This window comes from Malus domestica, chromosome 01, assembly GCF_042453785.1.
Source record: "Malus domestica chromosome 01, GDT2T_hap1".
Lineage (NCBI taxonomy): Eukaryota > Viridiplantae > Streptophyta > Magnoliopsida > Rosales > Rosaceae > Malus > Malus domestica.
In genome coordinates this window covers 29,668,818-29,679,161 of record NC_091661.1, presented here as the reverse complement: position 1 = coordinate 29,679,161, position 10,344 = coordinate 29,668,818, and the positions used below count along the sequence as shown (strand labels likewise).

Sequence of the window (10,344 nt, the reverse complement as noted above, 5' to 3'; positions counted from 1 at the left end):
GTCAAACAACATGAGATATTTGGATTCAAGTTCCTATCTAAAGTTCATGAACAATAGTAAGTAGATGTAAATAAAAAAAGAGTAGATAAAAACATTAAGTAGCTCTTCTCTGCATTGATATTAATATGCAAGTTACTGTTATTGCATATATTTTTCCCCATGTTATCTTTTCTTTTGTCAAAAAAAAAAATATTGCGTTCTCTTTCTTTTTTGGGTTTATGTAGGAATACGAAGAAAAAAAAATAAAGTGGATTTCATCAAATCAAGAATGGACACAACTGATAGGAGCAATAATTTAGTTTTACATAATGAATATCTAGTTAATGCTTGACTTCACAAATAAAGACATTCTTGATTTCACGAATAATGAATATCTAGTTGTCAAGTTTTTCGTCCTTCCGCCATACTTGCCATCCATTTGCTTGCACTTGATGCTTTAGATTTTCATGGTTAATCTGCAAGCAATGATGATAAATTAAGAAGTCTAACTGATTAAGATGTGAATAATGCATTATAATGCACAATCCCAAATATAAAGATTGTAAGCAATTTAACCTAAATACCTTTAACTTCGATAATTTTCCCATAGCAATACTTTTACTCCAGTTACTTTTAGAACACTGAAAAATAAATAAATTGTCAAGTTTGAAGTAACTAATTGTAATCATGTTTACAAAATTAAATAGTAAGAAATGTTACCTTAATCTTGTACTTCAACTTTTGTACTTTAAGACGGGTGTGATGCTTGTAAAACTGATAGAAAAATGCAATTTTATTTCTATTTGAAAATTGAATGCAATTTGAATTGATAGTATACATTCATATGAAAATAAGAGAAGAGTTACTGTATTTAGAAAAGTTGTTTGATCACTATTAATCTTTTTCTTGCACCCATAAATTGTTTTTTTTAAATTTTTTAAATTTGAGATAATTAATTTGTAGAATGATATGGAGAATGCAATTAAACATAAATAGGTAAGAAATGGTGTTGTACCTAATTTTTTGGACTTTATTCCAAATGCGTATGATGTGAGGAGTTGTTGAAGGTTTTAATTCTTCTACCGCCTTTTTCATACGCCACCTATATATTAAAAGTATATATAATGTTAGATTTCTTATAACAAATTTAATAAAGAATTTAGAATACATACTGCTCATGCTTCTTTTTTTTCCACTCTTTGAGAATCAGTTGGCTTAGATTAGTAGTTTTTACTCCGACGGATATCTCCCAACCATGTGTAAAAATAGAAACACATCTGTTTGGAATCTTATCAATAGGTAGTTCCTTCTTCATTTCTTGTGGGTATTCTTGTAAATATCCTGAGAATAAAACAAATAATTTTTTTAATTAGCATGTATAGTACAATAAGTGATTACTGAAGAAAAGAAAAAAGGTCATTAAGGTCAGAACTCAGAGAAACCATTAACGCAACGTTCAAACATCATTGGTGATATTTCATTTGTGTTATCATACACCTGCTTTTATGTTGTCATTCTAAATTCGTAATATTTCCTTTTTTTTTCTTTTTTTTTTCTGGTACAGCTCCATCCTGTTCTCATGTTACTTGGCTTAATTATCTTGGGAGGAGAAGGTAATTAAAACTAGTTTGTGATTTTTGCAAAATATTTCCGCACTTGCGGTATATTGAGTTTTTCACTTGGTCTGACTGTCGAACCTTGATTTGTACAACCAAAAATTGCAGCCATGGTTAGTTACAAATCACTGCCTTTCAATAAAAAGATGAAGAAAGTGATACACTTGGTTCTTCATGCTCTCGCATTGGCTCTTGGGATCATTGGTATTTATCTTGCGTTCAAGAACCACAATGTGAGTGGAATTGCCAATATGTACAGTTTGCACGCCTGGATTGGAATTGGGGTGATCGTTCTCTATGGTATTCAAGTATTCTCTAATACCACCTACGATGTTTGCTTTCGACAATTTTCCTCGCTGGTGTGAGTGGTTTTATTGTTAATGTACGCATGTCAATCTTATTGAACCATATACATATGAATCAACAACTGACAGTCACTCACATACATGCGCAAATTAAACAATCGTGATCATATTTCTTGTGAAACTGGCTATTTAGGGGTTATTATTTATACTTTTAATTTTTCTATTTTCCTCTAAATTTGGACATATCGATCTGAATGGGTAGTGGACATATGGGTTCGTGACCTTCTTCTTCCCCGGAGGGAGTCCTACACTGAGGAGGGAGTCTATTCTATGGCATGTGGTGTTTGGAATCATCGTGTACGTACTGGCTGTTGGCGATTCTTCATTAGGGTTCTTAGAGAAGCTCACATTCCTCGAGAGATCGGGACTCGATAAATTTGGGACCGAGGCCTTTCTCGTCAACTTCACCACCATCATCACAGTATTGTTCGGAGTCTTTGTTATATTCTCGGTAATTTCTGAAGCTCCACCTCCCGTAGAAGTTTACTACAGCTATTCTTCTATTTGATGATACAAGGACTGAAGCTGTGAAGCATGCATGGCAGCATGGGGTTTCTATAATCTTATGTGTAGCTATTTATGTATACATAATAAGACATGCATGTGACCACTTTTATCCATAACTTTTGGCATGCCCCTCTATTTATTAATTGGGAGAGGGTGTAATTTATATGGAAATAATTATAAGATTTCGAGTGTTGTATTTTATTTCTCGATCATAAGCATTATACACCACATTATGTTGTGCTGTAATGAAACCAATAAAGAGTTTTAATTTGTTGGGTGGATTATGGAAGACCAACGACTATGTATATATATATTTGGTGCCAAGATTATTGCTCACAATTTTCTCAATCAAGCAACAAGAAGGCAACTAATTACATCGATCAAGTGTATTGAGTAAAGTATAAAATATTGACTAATTCGATTCATCAAGGGAATCGGAATGGCTCAAGGTATATGTATTCATTTCAAAGATCCTTTTAATAATTTTCTTTTGCTTTCTTAAGTTTCTTATATATAGTCTTCAAGATGCATGGTTTTTTTTCTTTCTCGGAAACAAATTCAATCACGAATATTGGACAAGTGATGTTATTTGAGCACACAAAATTGGCTTATGCTTTCTAATATAAGTGTGACCCACATATACAATGACAAGACTCATCTGTATTAGAGTGTCAACAAATATATCAATTTTGTGTGTTCATCAATTATATCATTTTTTTTAGTTTGAAAGGACACCCCAAACTTTAATTGGAAGAAGAAAAATGAACAAGAAAATGGCACTAACTTGTAGTGCAAAAGCATATTAGTGGGTTAAAATTAATCACAAAAATTTGCAAAACTTTCGTATGAAGTAGGGAAAGTGCCACACTAAGATATGTCCTTATTGACGGCCTTTGGTGTCTTTTTTATCTTGAAAAAACGCATTAGATATGATACACAAAATGTTAAATCTATATATAAAACACCGAACGATTTATAATATATGTTGGACATATATACTAATCTGTCATGCAATACATTATACATACGTATATTTATGTGTGTGTATATATATATATATATATATTGATAACGCGTCCCTAGATTTTCTTTTCTTAGTTAATCACTATTCGTGGTTAATTATGAGCTTGTGCATGCATGATGGAGCAGACAAAAGTTGAGAAGCAAAGACAAAGGGAAGTGGAAAAGCTGAAGAACAAAGAAGCTCGCTCGGCGAAAATCATAGAAGACAGTAAGGTTAGAATTGAAGCAAAACGCAGTAAAGGACACTTCAATGTTGAAAAAAAGGCTGACAAATTTCGTAGCACCAATACTATGCCAACCAAGTGTTTTGGCATGTGCGTGGACAAATAAAGATTTCACGTTTTCTCTTCCTATACGTGTATGTTTATTTTTACTGGTTGATTAGCAAGTCAAAAATTACAAATAAATTGAGATGTGCTTGGAGATAAGGCATACGGGGATTCACCCGAGAAGTTGAGTGTGTGATTATACAAATAATTGCACTATTTTAATATTTTAAATGACACTTGTCTGTTTTTAATCAATCTAATCGGTTTTCCGTACACTAAACTATATACAACCCATGAGATTAAGCTACACATGTATTCAGTCAGACGGCACACGACTACGACATGCAGATGTAGTCGTATGTACAGACTATGGGCTGGACAATTTTGTTTGACAAGTGATGTTTCTGATGTTGACACGTCAACACACTGGTCGGAATGGGGTCCACAACGTGGCACTGTGGCAGTGGGTTCTTTAACGTTTTCCAACTGCAAACAGGACTTCGCTTTCTTGCCGAGTTGTTTGTGTTCTTGGAACTGACAATTTTCGGGGTAAAAAGCCTAAACTAAAGGTACCGTTTGACATGTGGAACGGGACGAAACGGAGTAAGATGAGGCGTTCCTTCCCACATTTAGTGCATCTAAAACGGATGGAACGCACTGTTTCACGGGACGAATTTTGAGTGAATTTTTGTTCCGCCTCACCCTCCTGGAACAACTCGTTCCACATCCGTGGAACACAAAATTATAACATCTTCATCTCTTTCTTCTTCCTTCTTGTTTCCATCCGAGGGCATCTTTGCTCTCTCTCCGTTCCGTCTCGTCTCGTCTCATTCCGTTCATTCCCGTCTCGTCTGCATACCAAACGATACCAAAGGGAACAAAGCGTATGGATAAAAAAAAAAGGAAAAGAACAACAAGCGGTTTGGAGTTAAATTGGTTTATTACTTTTACTTTTGAACACGAGATTTCGAGTTTAATTTTTTCTTCTCAAACGTGTACGTATAAAAAGTATAAGTTCGTAATTTGACCTTATTTGTGGCCTAAATAAAAAAACTCAACTTAAAACACGATATGTAGCAATATCATCTTGTTGCATATAAGTTTTTCTCGATTTGTTGTGGTCAAATACATGTTTATCATTTTCAATATCAAATACATGTTTATCATTTTCAATATCAAATACATGTTTATCATTTTCAATACTTGTCAATACAACCGTAAGGATGTGCCCTGGGCCAACCTTTGTGATCGTTAGGCCTTTTGCCATACCTTACAAGTTACAGAGAGCTTAAGGGGAGGGATCCCCATTTTTTGAAAAAAATGGGGATTAGGTGTGGGACTCACTTCACATCAAATTTCAACGATCCGAACCGTCTACTCGATTCATAGATCATCCTTGCAAAAATTCAATTCAATCCGAAACCATTTGCCTATTTAATTATCAAGATCAAATTTCATTTTTTCTTATATAACAAAGTATTCGTTTATTTCCTTGAACCCAATTAGATGTCTTAAACATTTCCAATTTAGCTAATATTTTGCAAGGATGATCTATGAATCGAGACTAACAAAATAGACGGTTCGGATCGTTGAAATTCGATGTGAAGTGGGCCCCACACCTAATCCCCATTTAAAAAAAAAAATGGGGATCCCTCCCCTTAAGCTCTCTGTACAAGTTAAAAGTAAACTACTAACCACAATGTGAAGATCATATTTGATCAAAATTGAAATCATTAAACGAGAGACTGAGAAAGTTATTGGAGGAAAGTACTTTCTCTAACGCTCTCAACTAAATTAAGAAAAACTATATTAAAAGCTTCTATATGTATATTCTTCTAGACGTTATATAAAAAAAAATGATATTTCTAGATAAAAAATAGTTAATAGAGGAAATGAAATGAATAAAAAGTAGTATTTGACGCAAGTGGTCATTTATTACTGTGATGAAAAAAAATTATGTTATTGCATTTCAGTGTGAGTTTAAACTTCATCGTCTCTCTAATCTAACAACTAACCACTAAGCTATCATCTTTCAAAAAAAAAAAATGTTGTCTTTGATGAACATGAAAGGAAATTAAAAAAAGTTACAATATATAGCGTTTAGACGGGGTTGGCTGGAAAGTAAATTGATAGGGAATGGTAGCAAGTCACTTTTACCTCGTGGCCCACCAAGATTCTTTCACATATGATATCATATCACCATAGAATCTTCGATCATCTCTTGTTATTCTTTTGCTCGTACAAAAATGAATTCCCCTATTAATTACGATGTTGCTAAATTTGTCTCTTATATATATGGAACCAAAGTACTCCTTTGGAACAATCAATTAAATTCCCTAATAATAATCAATTAAAATCAAATTCAATTTCAAGGGGAACCTTTCAATCGGTTGGTTTTGTAGAAAACGAGTAAAGAGCTGGAGCCTCAACTCGAATTCGAACTTTTATATATGTATAATTTTGTTTTAGCCTACCGTTTGATCCATGAGTCAAAAATACGTTGATCGTCTCATACAGTACTAGAACTGCATGAAAAGTGGAATTAGTCTGTCACCCATATGTAGTGAAATACCTCATATATTAAAAACAAAATCCCACAAAATAAAGAACATTAACTTTAATTACCAAGGCAAAGCCATTATTAGTACTTAATCTAGATACGTTGTCAAGGTCTTTGTGCAAATATGGAAATTCATCATTATATTGAATGAATTCAAACGGAAAACTATCTCAAAAAAAAAAAGTTACTAATTGCTTCCATTTTTGGACCAAAATCATATTCAATTCGTTCTAGACCTAGAGGACTATTAAATTAAATTAAATTAAGTTATTTAGGAGTCACTTAACATATAGAAAACATGTATAATTCTTGTATACATAAAGTACAATAATCACATGCACAGCACGCAATGTTTTAGAAAACAATAATGTGATTTTGATTTTTGACAATAAAACACACTACGTACCTTGTGACTCTTGCATAGAGAGGACCGCAAAAGTATAACATCCATTTTATTGTTTTCACAAGTGAATCTATTTCTTAATCGTTTGATTACACATGTCACACTATGTGTTTCTTGATTCATGTGACAATCACGCTGATACTTAGTGTCACTAATTTAGAATGAGTATGAAGAGAAATGAAACCATTATAAATCTTGATTTTCCCATGCTTACGATAGCCTGCTTTAAAATCAGTAATTAGATAACTCAAAATCAAGAATGAGATAGTAGTTAATCCGATTTCCATTTATTATTTTTCATATTTTCAAGTTACCCGATTTCTCTTATTTTTTTCTATTATTTATAAGTAAACACCTCATGCGAGTATACTATATGTGTGGACGAACATGGAAGAGTGACAAAGGGGAGAGATTCGATACACCAAGTGTAATAATATAATTGGTTGAAAATTTGAAAAAGAAAATTCCAACCAATTGTATTATGATACTGTATCAGACCGTGTTCTCGGCACACTACAAAATTTCTCGAAAGTGACAATCAATCCGTCTTTTTACTCCAAAGTATGCCAACTCATAATACGCCACTTGTACCTACCCTCCAGCTAAGGTTGTATGAGCTAATATGAGCTAATGCGCTTTGAAATAGCAGTTACCTTACTCCAACTATTACCACCTATACAATCCCAACCATAAACTATACCACCTATACAATCCCAAACATGTCTCTCTCTCTCTCTCTCTCTCTCTCTCTCTCTCCGTTGCTTGTTTAATCTTCTCACTCTAACACTACAGTAACTTCCCTTAGAAAACTTTGAGGCTTTTTCCACTCCCAAACCAACTTTAGCAACAATATCAACATGACAGAGGCAGAGGAACCCAAGAAGCTAGAACCCGAGTCACCCTCAGATCCTCCACCTGCTCCGACTCCGGCTCCGGTGGAGGAAGAGAAGCCGGTTGTGGAAGCTCCAAAAGATCCTGAGTCCCACAAGGACAAATCTGAAATTCTACCACCACCTCCTGAAAACAAGGCTGAGCCTGATGAGTCCAAAGCTCTTGCTATTGTTGAGAGTATATTTCTCTCTCCTCTCTCTCTCTCTGAATCTTTTCCACTTTATTATATTCTTTTGTTGTTTTGTTAAAGTTGATAACTTTATCTGTTTGGTTGGTGAGAAAAATAAAATCTCAGACCATCAATTCTTTTTCCCACGAAAACGAATTAATCAGATTTTCTGGATGACTTAGGATTGCTTGTCTGACATATATGCATGTAATTGAACGTAATTTTGTGGTTTTATTTATAATTATTAATTTGATTCTGTCCTGCTTCTAGTTCTTGGCCTTGCTTGGCTTCTCTTATTGTTCTGAGTTTATTTCCGTCTCCCAAAATTTTGCCCTGTATTTTGTTGTAAATAACTTCAACCTGGTCACAATTATATTTCATATTCAGGAGTTTGATTAGATTCCAACATCTAATTGCTATGTCGTGAATTTTTTGTCACTATGTTGTCGATACTTAATGTTTAATGAGTTTGGAATTTGATTTTTAACCAATTTCTCTTGATAATTTCAACTTCTGTTCTGGCTGTGTTAACTTAGCTACAAAATTGCACAATTTACCTTATAAAAACTAAAAACAAAATGTTCATCAAACGGTCTCTTAAAAATCTCAAAGTAAGAAATCTCCCTACTTCCATTAGATGGATTTACCATTGCTTTTACTTGTGTATATTATATTCTTTGCATATCAAGTTTTGAATGATTCATTTTTTTTCTTCTCCCACAGAGCCTTCTGAACCTGCTGCAGAAGAGAAAAGCAAGGAGGATTCCGTCGATCGGGGTGAGTGTTTAGGGGTTTGATCATGAGGTCCCTTGATTCAGGCTTGTTTGAACACATTATAATCAACTAGGTTAAACTTATCCGCATATTATCATTTTCTTGTTCAGATGCTGTGCTAGCAAGAGTTGCAACAGAAAAAAAGCTGTCACTTATCAGAGCATGGGAAGAAAGTGAAAAATCAAAGGCAGAGAATAAGTAAGGTCTTTCTTCAGTATTGAGCCTAATTGAGTAATCATCATGTTTGATATGTCGTTTCTTGGCAAGATGACATTCTACTCTAAATTACTATAATTCACGGGGAGGGGGATTCAGAGTTGGGACAAGGGGTTAGGCATGTTGAGAGTTGTCCCACATCGGTGAGAGATAAGGTTTGCTATGTGCTTATATGATCTTGGGCTACTCCTCATATTGCCAATTGGTTTTATGGTGGAATCCCAATTTCATCATAGTATCAGAGCGGGTTGTCCTCCTGTGAAGTCAAACGGCCACACGCGCTCCACATCACTCAATTCTTGTCCACGTGTAGGCTTGAAAATCCGCCACACGTGCGGGGACGTAAAGTGCATGTGTTCGCTATCAGAGCTCACAAGAAACTATCTGCCATCGGTTCATGGGAAAACACCAAGAAGGCAACTGTGGAGGCTGAGCTGAAAAAGATCGAGGTAACAACTCATGCATTTCTTCCTAAAACCTTAACTTTGTGCTTGAATTCTGATACGAAAAGCTCTGGTGCTTTACACTCTGTTTGTTTCCAATTCTGACATTTTCACTTTGTGCAAGAGCAGGAACAATTGGAGAAGAAGAAGGCCGAGTATGTGGAACAGATGAAGAACAAGATAGCTTTAATCCACAAGGCTGCGGAAGAAAAGAGGGCGGTGATTGAAGCTAAGCGCGGGGAAGATCTTCTCAAGGCGGAGGAAACTGCTGCGAAGTACCGTGCCACGGGGTATGCTCCTAAGAAGCTCCTTGGTTGCTTTCCAGGTTGAACTTAATATTCGGGGTCCGATGGATAAACATTTGATGATTTGTATATTTGGTTTGTTTGGAGTACATTTGTTTATTTAGATTTGTTTTTTTCTTCACACAATGGGGTCATTGTTAGTTATTGTGTGTGTTCGTATTTGTGTATATACCCTAAATTTGGAGAAAAATAAACTTAATTTATTTTGTAAAAGATCAATTTTGTGTTTCTATGTATCTGCTCAATGATCAAGCACATTTAGGAAAAGCTTTGGGACTTAGAGAGAGTGTGTGATAGGCTTGTAATACTACCACTGCCGCATCGTATGTATAAGATAATAAAGGACGACCCTTAGCCAGCAAGGCTTCCAACTTTGTGGGGGGTTTGGGGTTTTTTTTTGGGAGGGGTGGGGGAACGTCCATCATATGCAGTCTTACACTATGTTTAATATAGCAACATGAATTTTAGCTTTCAATTTGCACTGTCACGTATTTAATTTTTTTGTTCAGGATACTACCATAGTGACATCTCAATTGGAGTGGGATATCGCAGTGGCGGTTTTCTAATAATTAAAGGTGATTGATAAGTATAATAATGAAATTCTAAAGAAAAAAATTTGATTATTGTTTCATATATTCGAGAATCATGAATGTTCAAATGTGGAATCTTGATGACCATTATTATTTGTGATACGAATGTAACTTCAAATTCTTCCTTTCCATGAAAAAAGGAAGGAGAGGGAACATCGCTTGGCAAAGATTGAGAGCAATAGGGGAAAGGAAAAGAATATTTCCATGGCTTCCAAATCCATTACCCCACGGAAT

General features: G+C 34.7%; 2 protein-coding genes across 3 annotated transcripts; both read left to right on the top strand.

The window, feature by feature from the left end:
* Positions 1 to 1,234: 1,234 nt before the first annotated feature.
* Positions 1,235 to 2,468, top strand: LOC103441364 (transmembrane ascorbate ferrireductase 1-like). Its single transcript, XM_029106763.1, has 4 exons — positions 1,235 to 1,258; positions 1,544 to 1,592; positions 1,704 to 1,903; positions 2,163 to 2,468. The coding sequence occupies exons 1-4, from the start codon at positions 1,235 to 1,237 to the stop codon at positions 2,466 to 2,468; spliced, it is 579 nt and encodes a 192-aa protein (XP_028962596.1).
* A 4,913-nt stretch (positions 2,469 to 7,381) lies between these two features.
* On the top strand, positions 7,382 to 9,733 carry LOC103440435 (remorin-like). Of its 2 annotated transcripts, none has more exons than XM_008379132.4 (5): positions 7,382 to 7,790; positions 8,506 to 8,559; positions 8,667 to 8,754; positions 9,140 to 9,221; positions 9,345 to 9,733. In XM_008379132.4, the coding sequence occupies exons 1-5, from the start codon at positions 7,580 to 7,582 to the stop codon at positions 9,543 to 9,545; spliced, it is 636 nt and encodes a 211-aa protein (XP_008377354.1). In that variant the 5' UTR covers positions 7,382 to 7,579; the 3' UTR covers positions 9,546 to 9,733. The 2 variants fall into 2 exon arrangements, with proteins under 2 accessions (XP_008377354.1, XP_008377346.1); XM_008379124.4 differs by having other exon boundaries at positions 9,086 to 9,221.
* Positions 9,734 to 10,344: the final 611 nt, after the last annotated feature.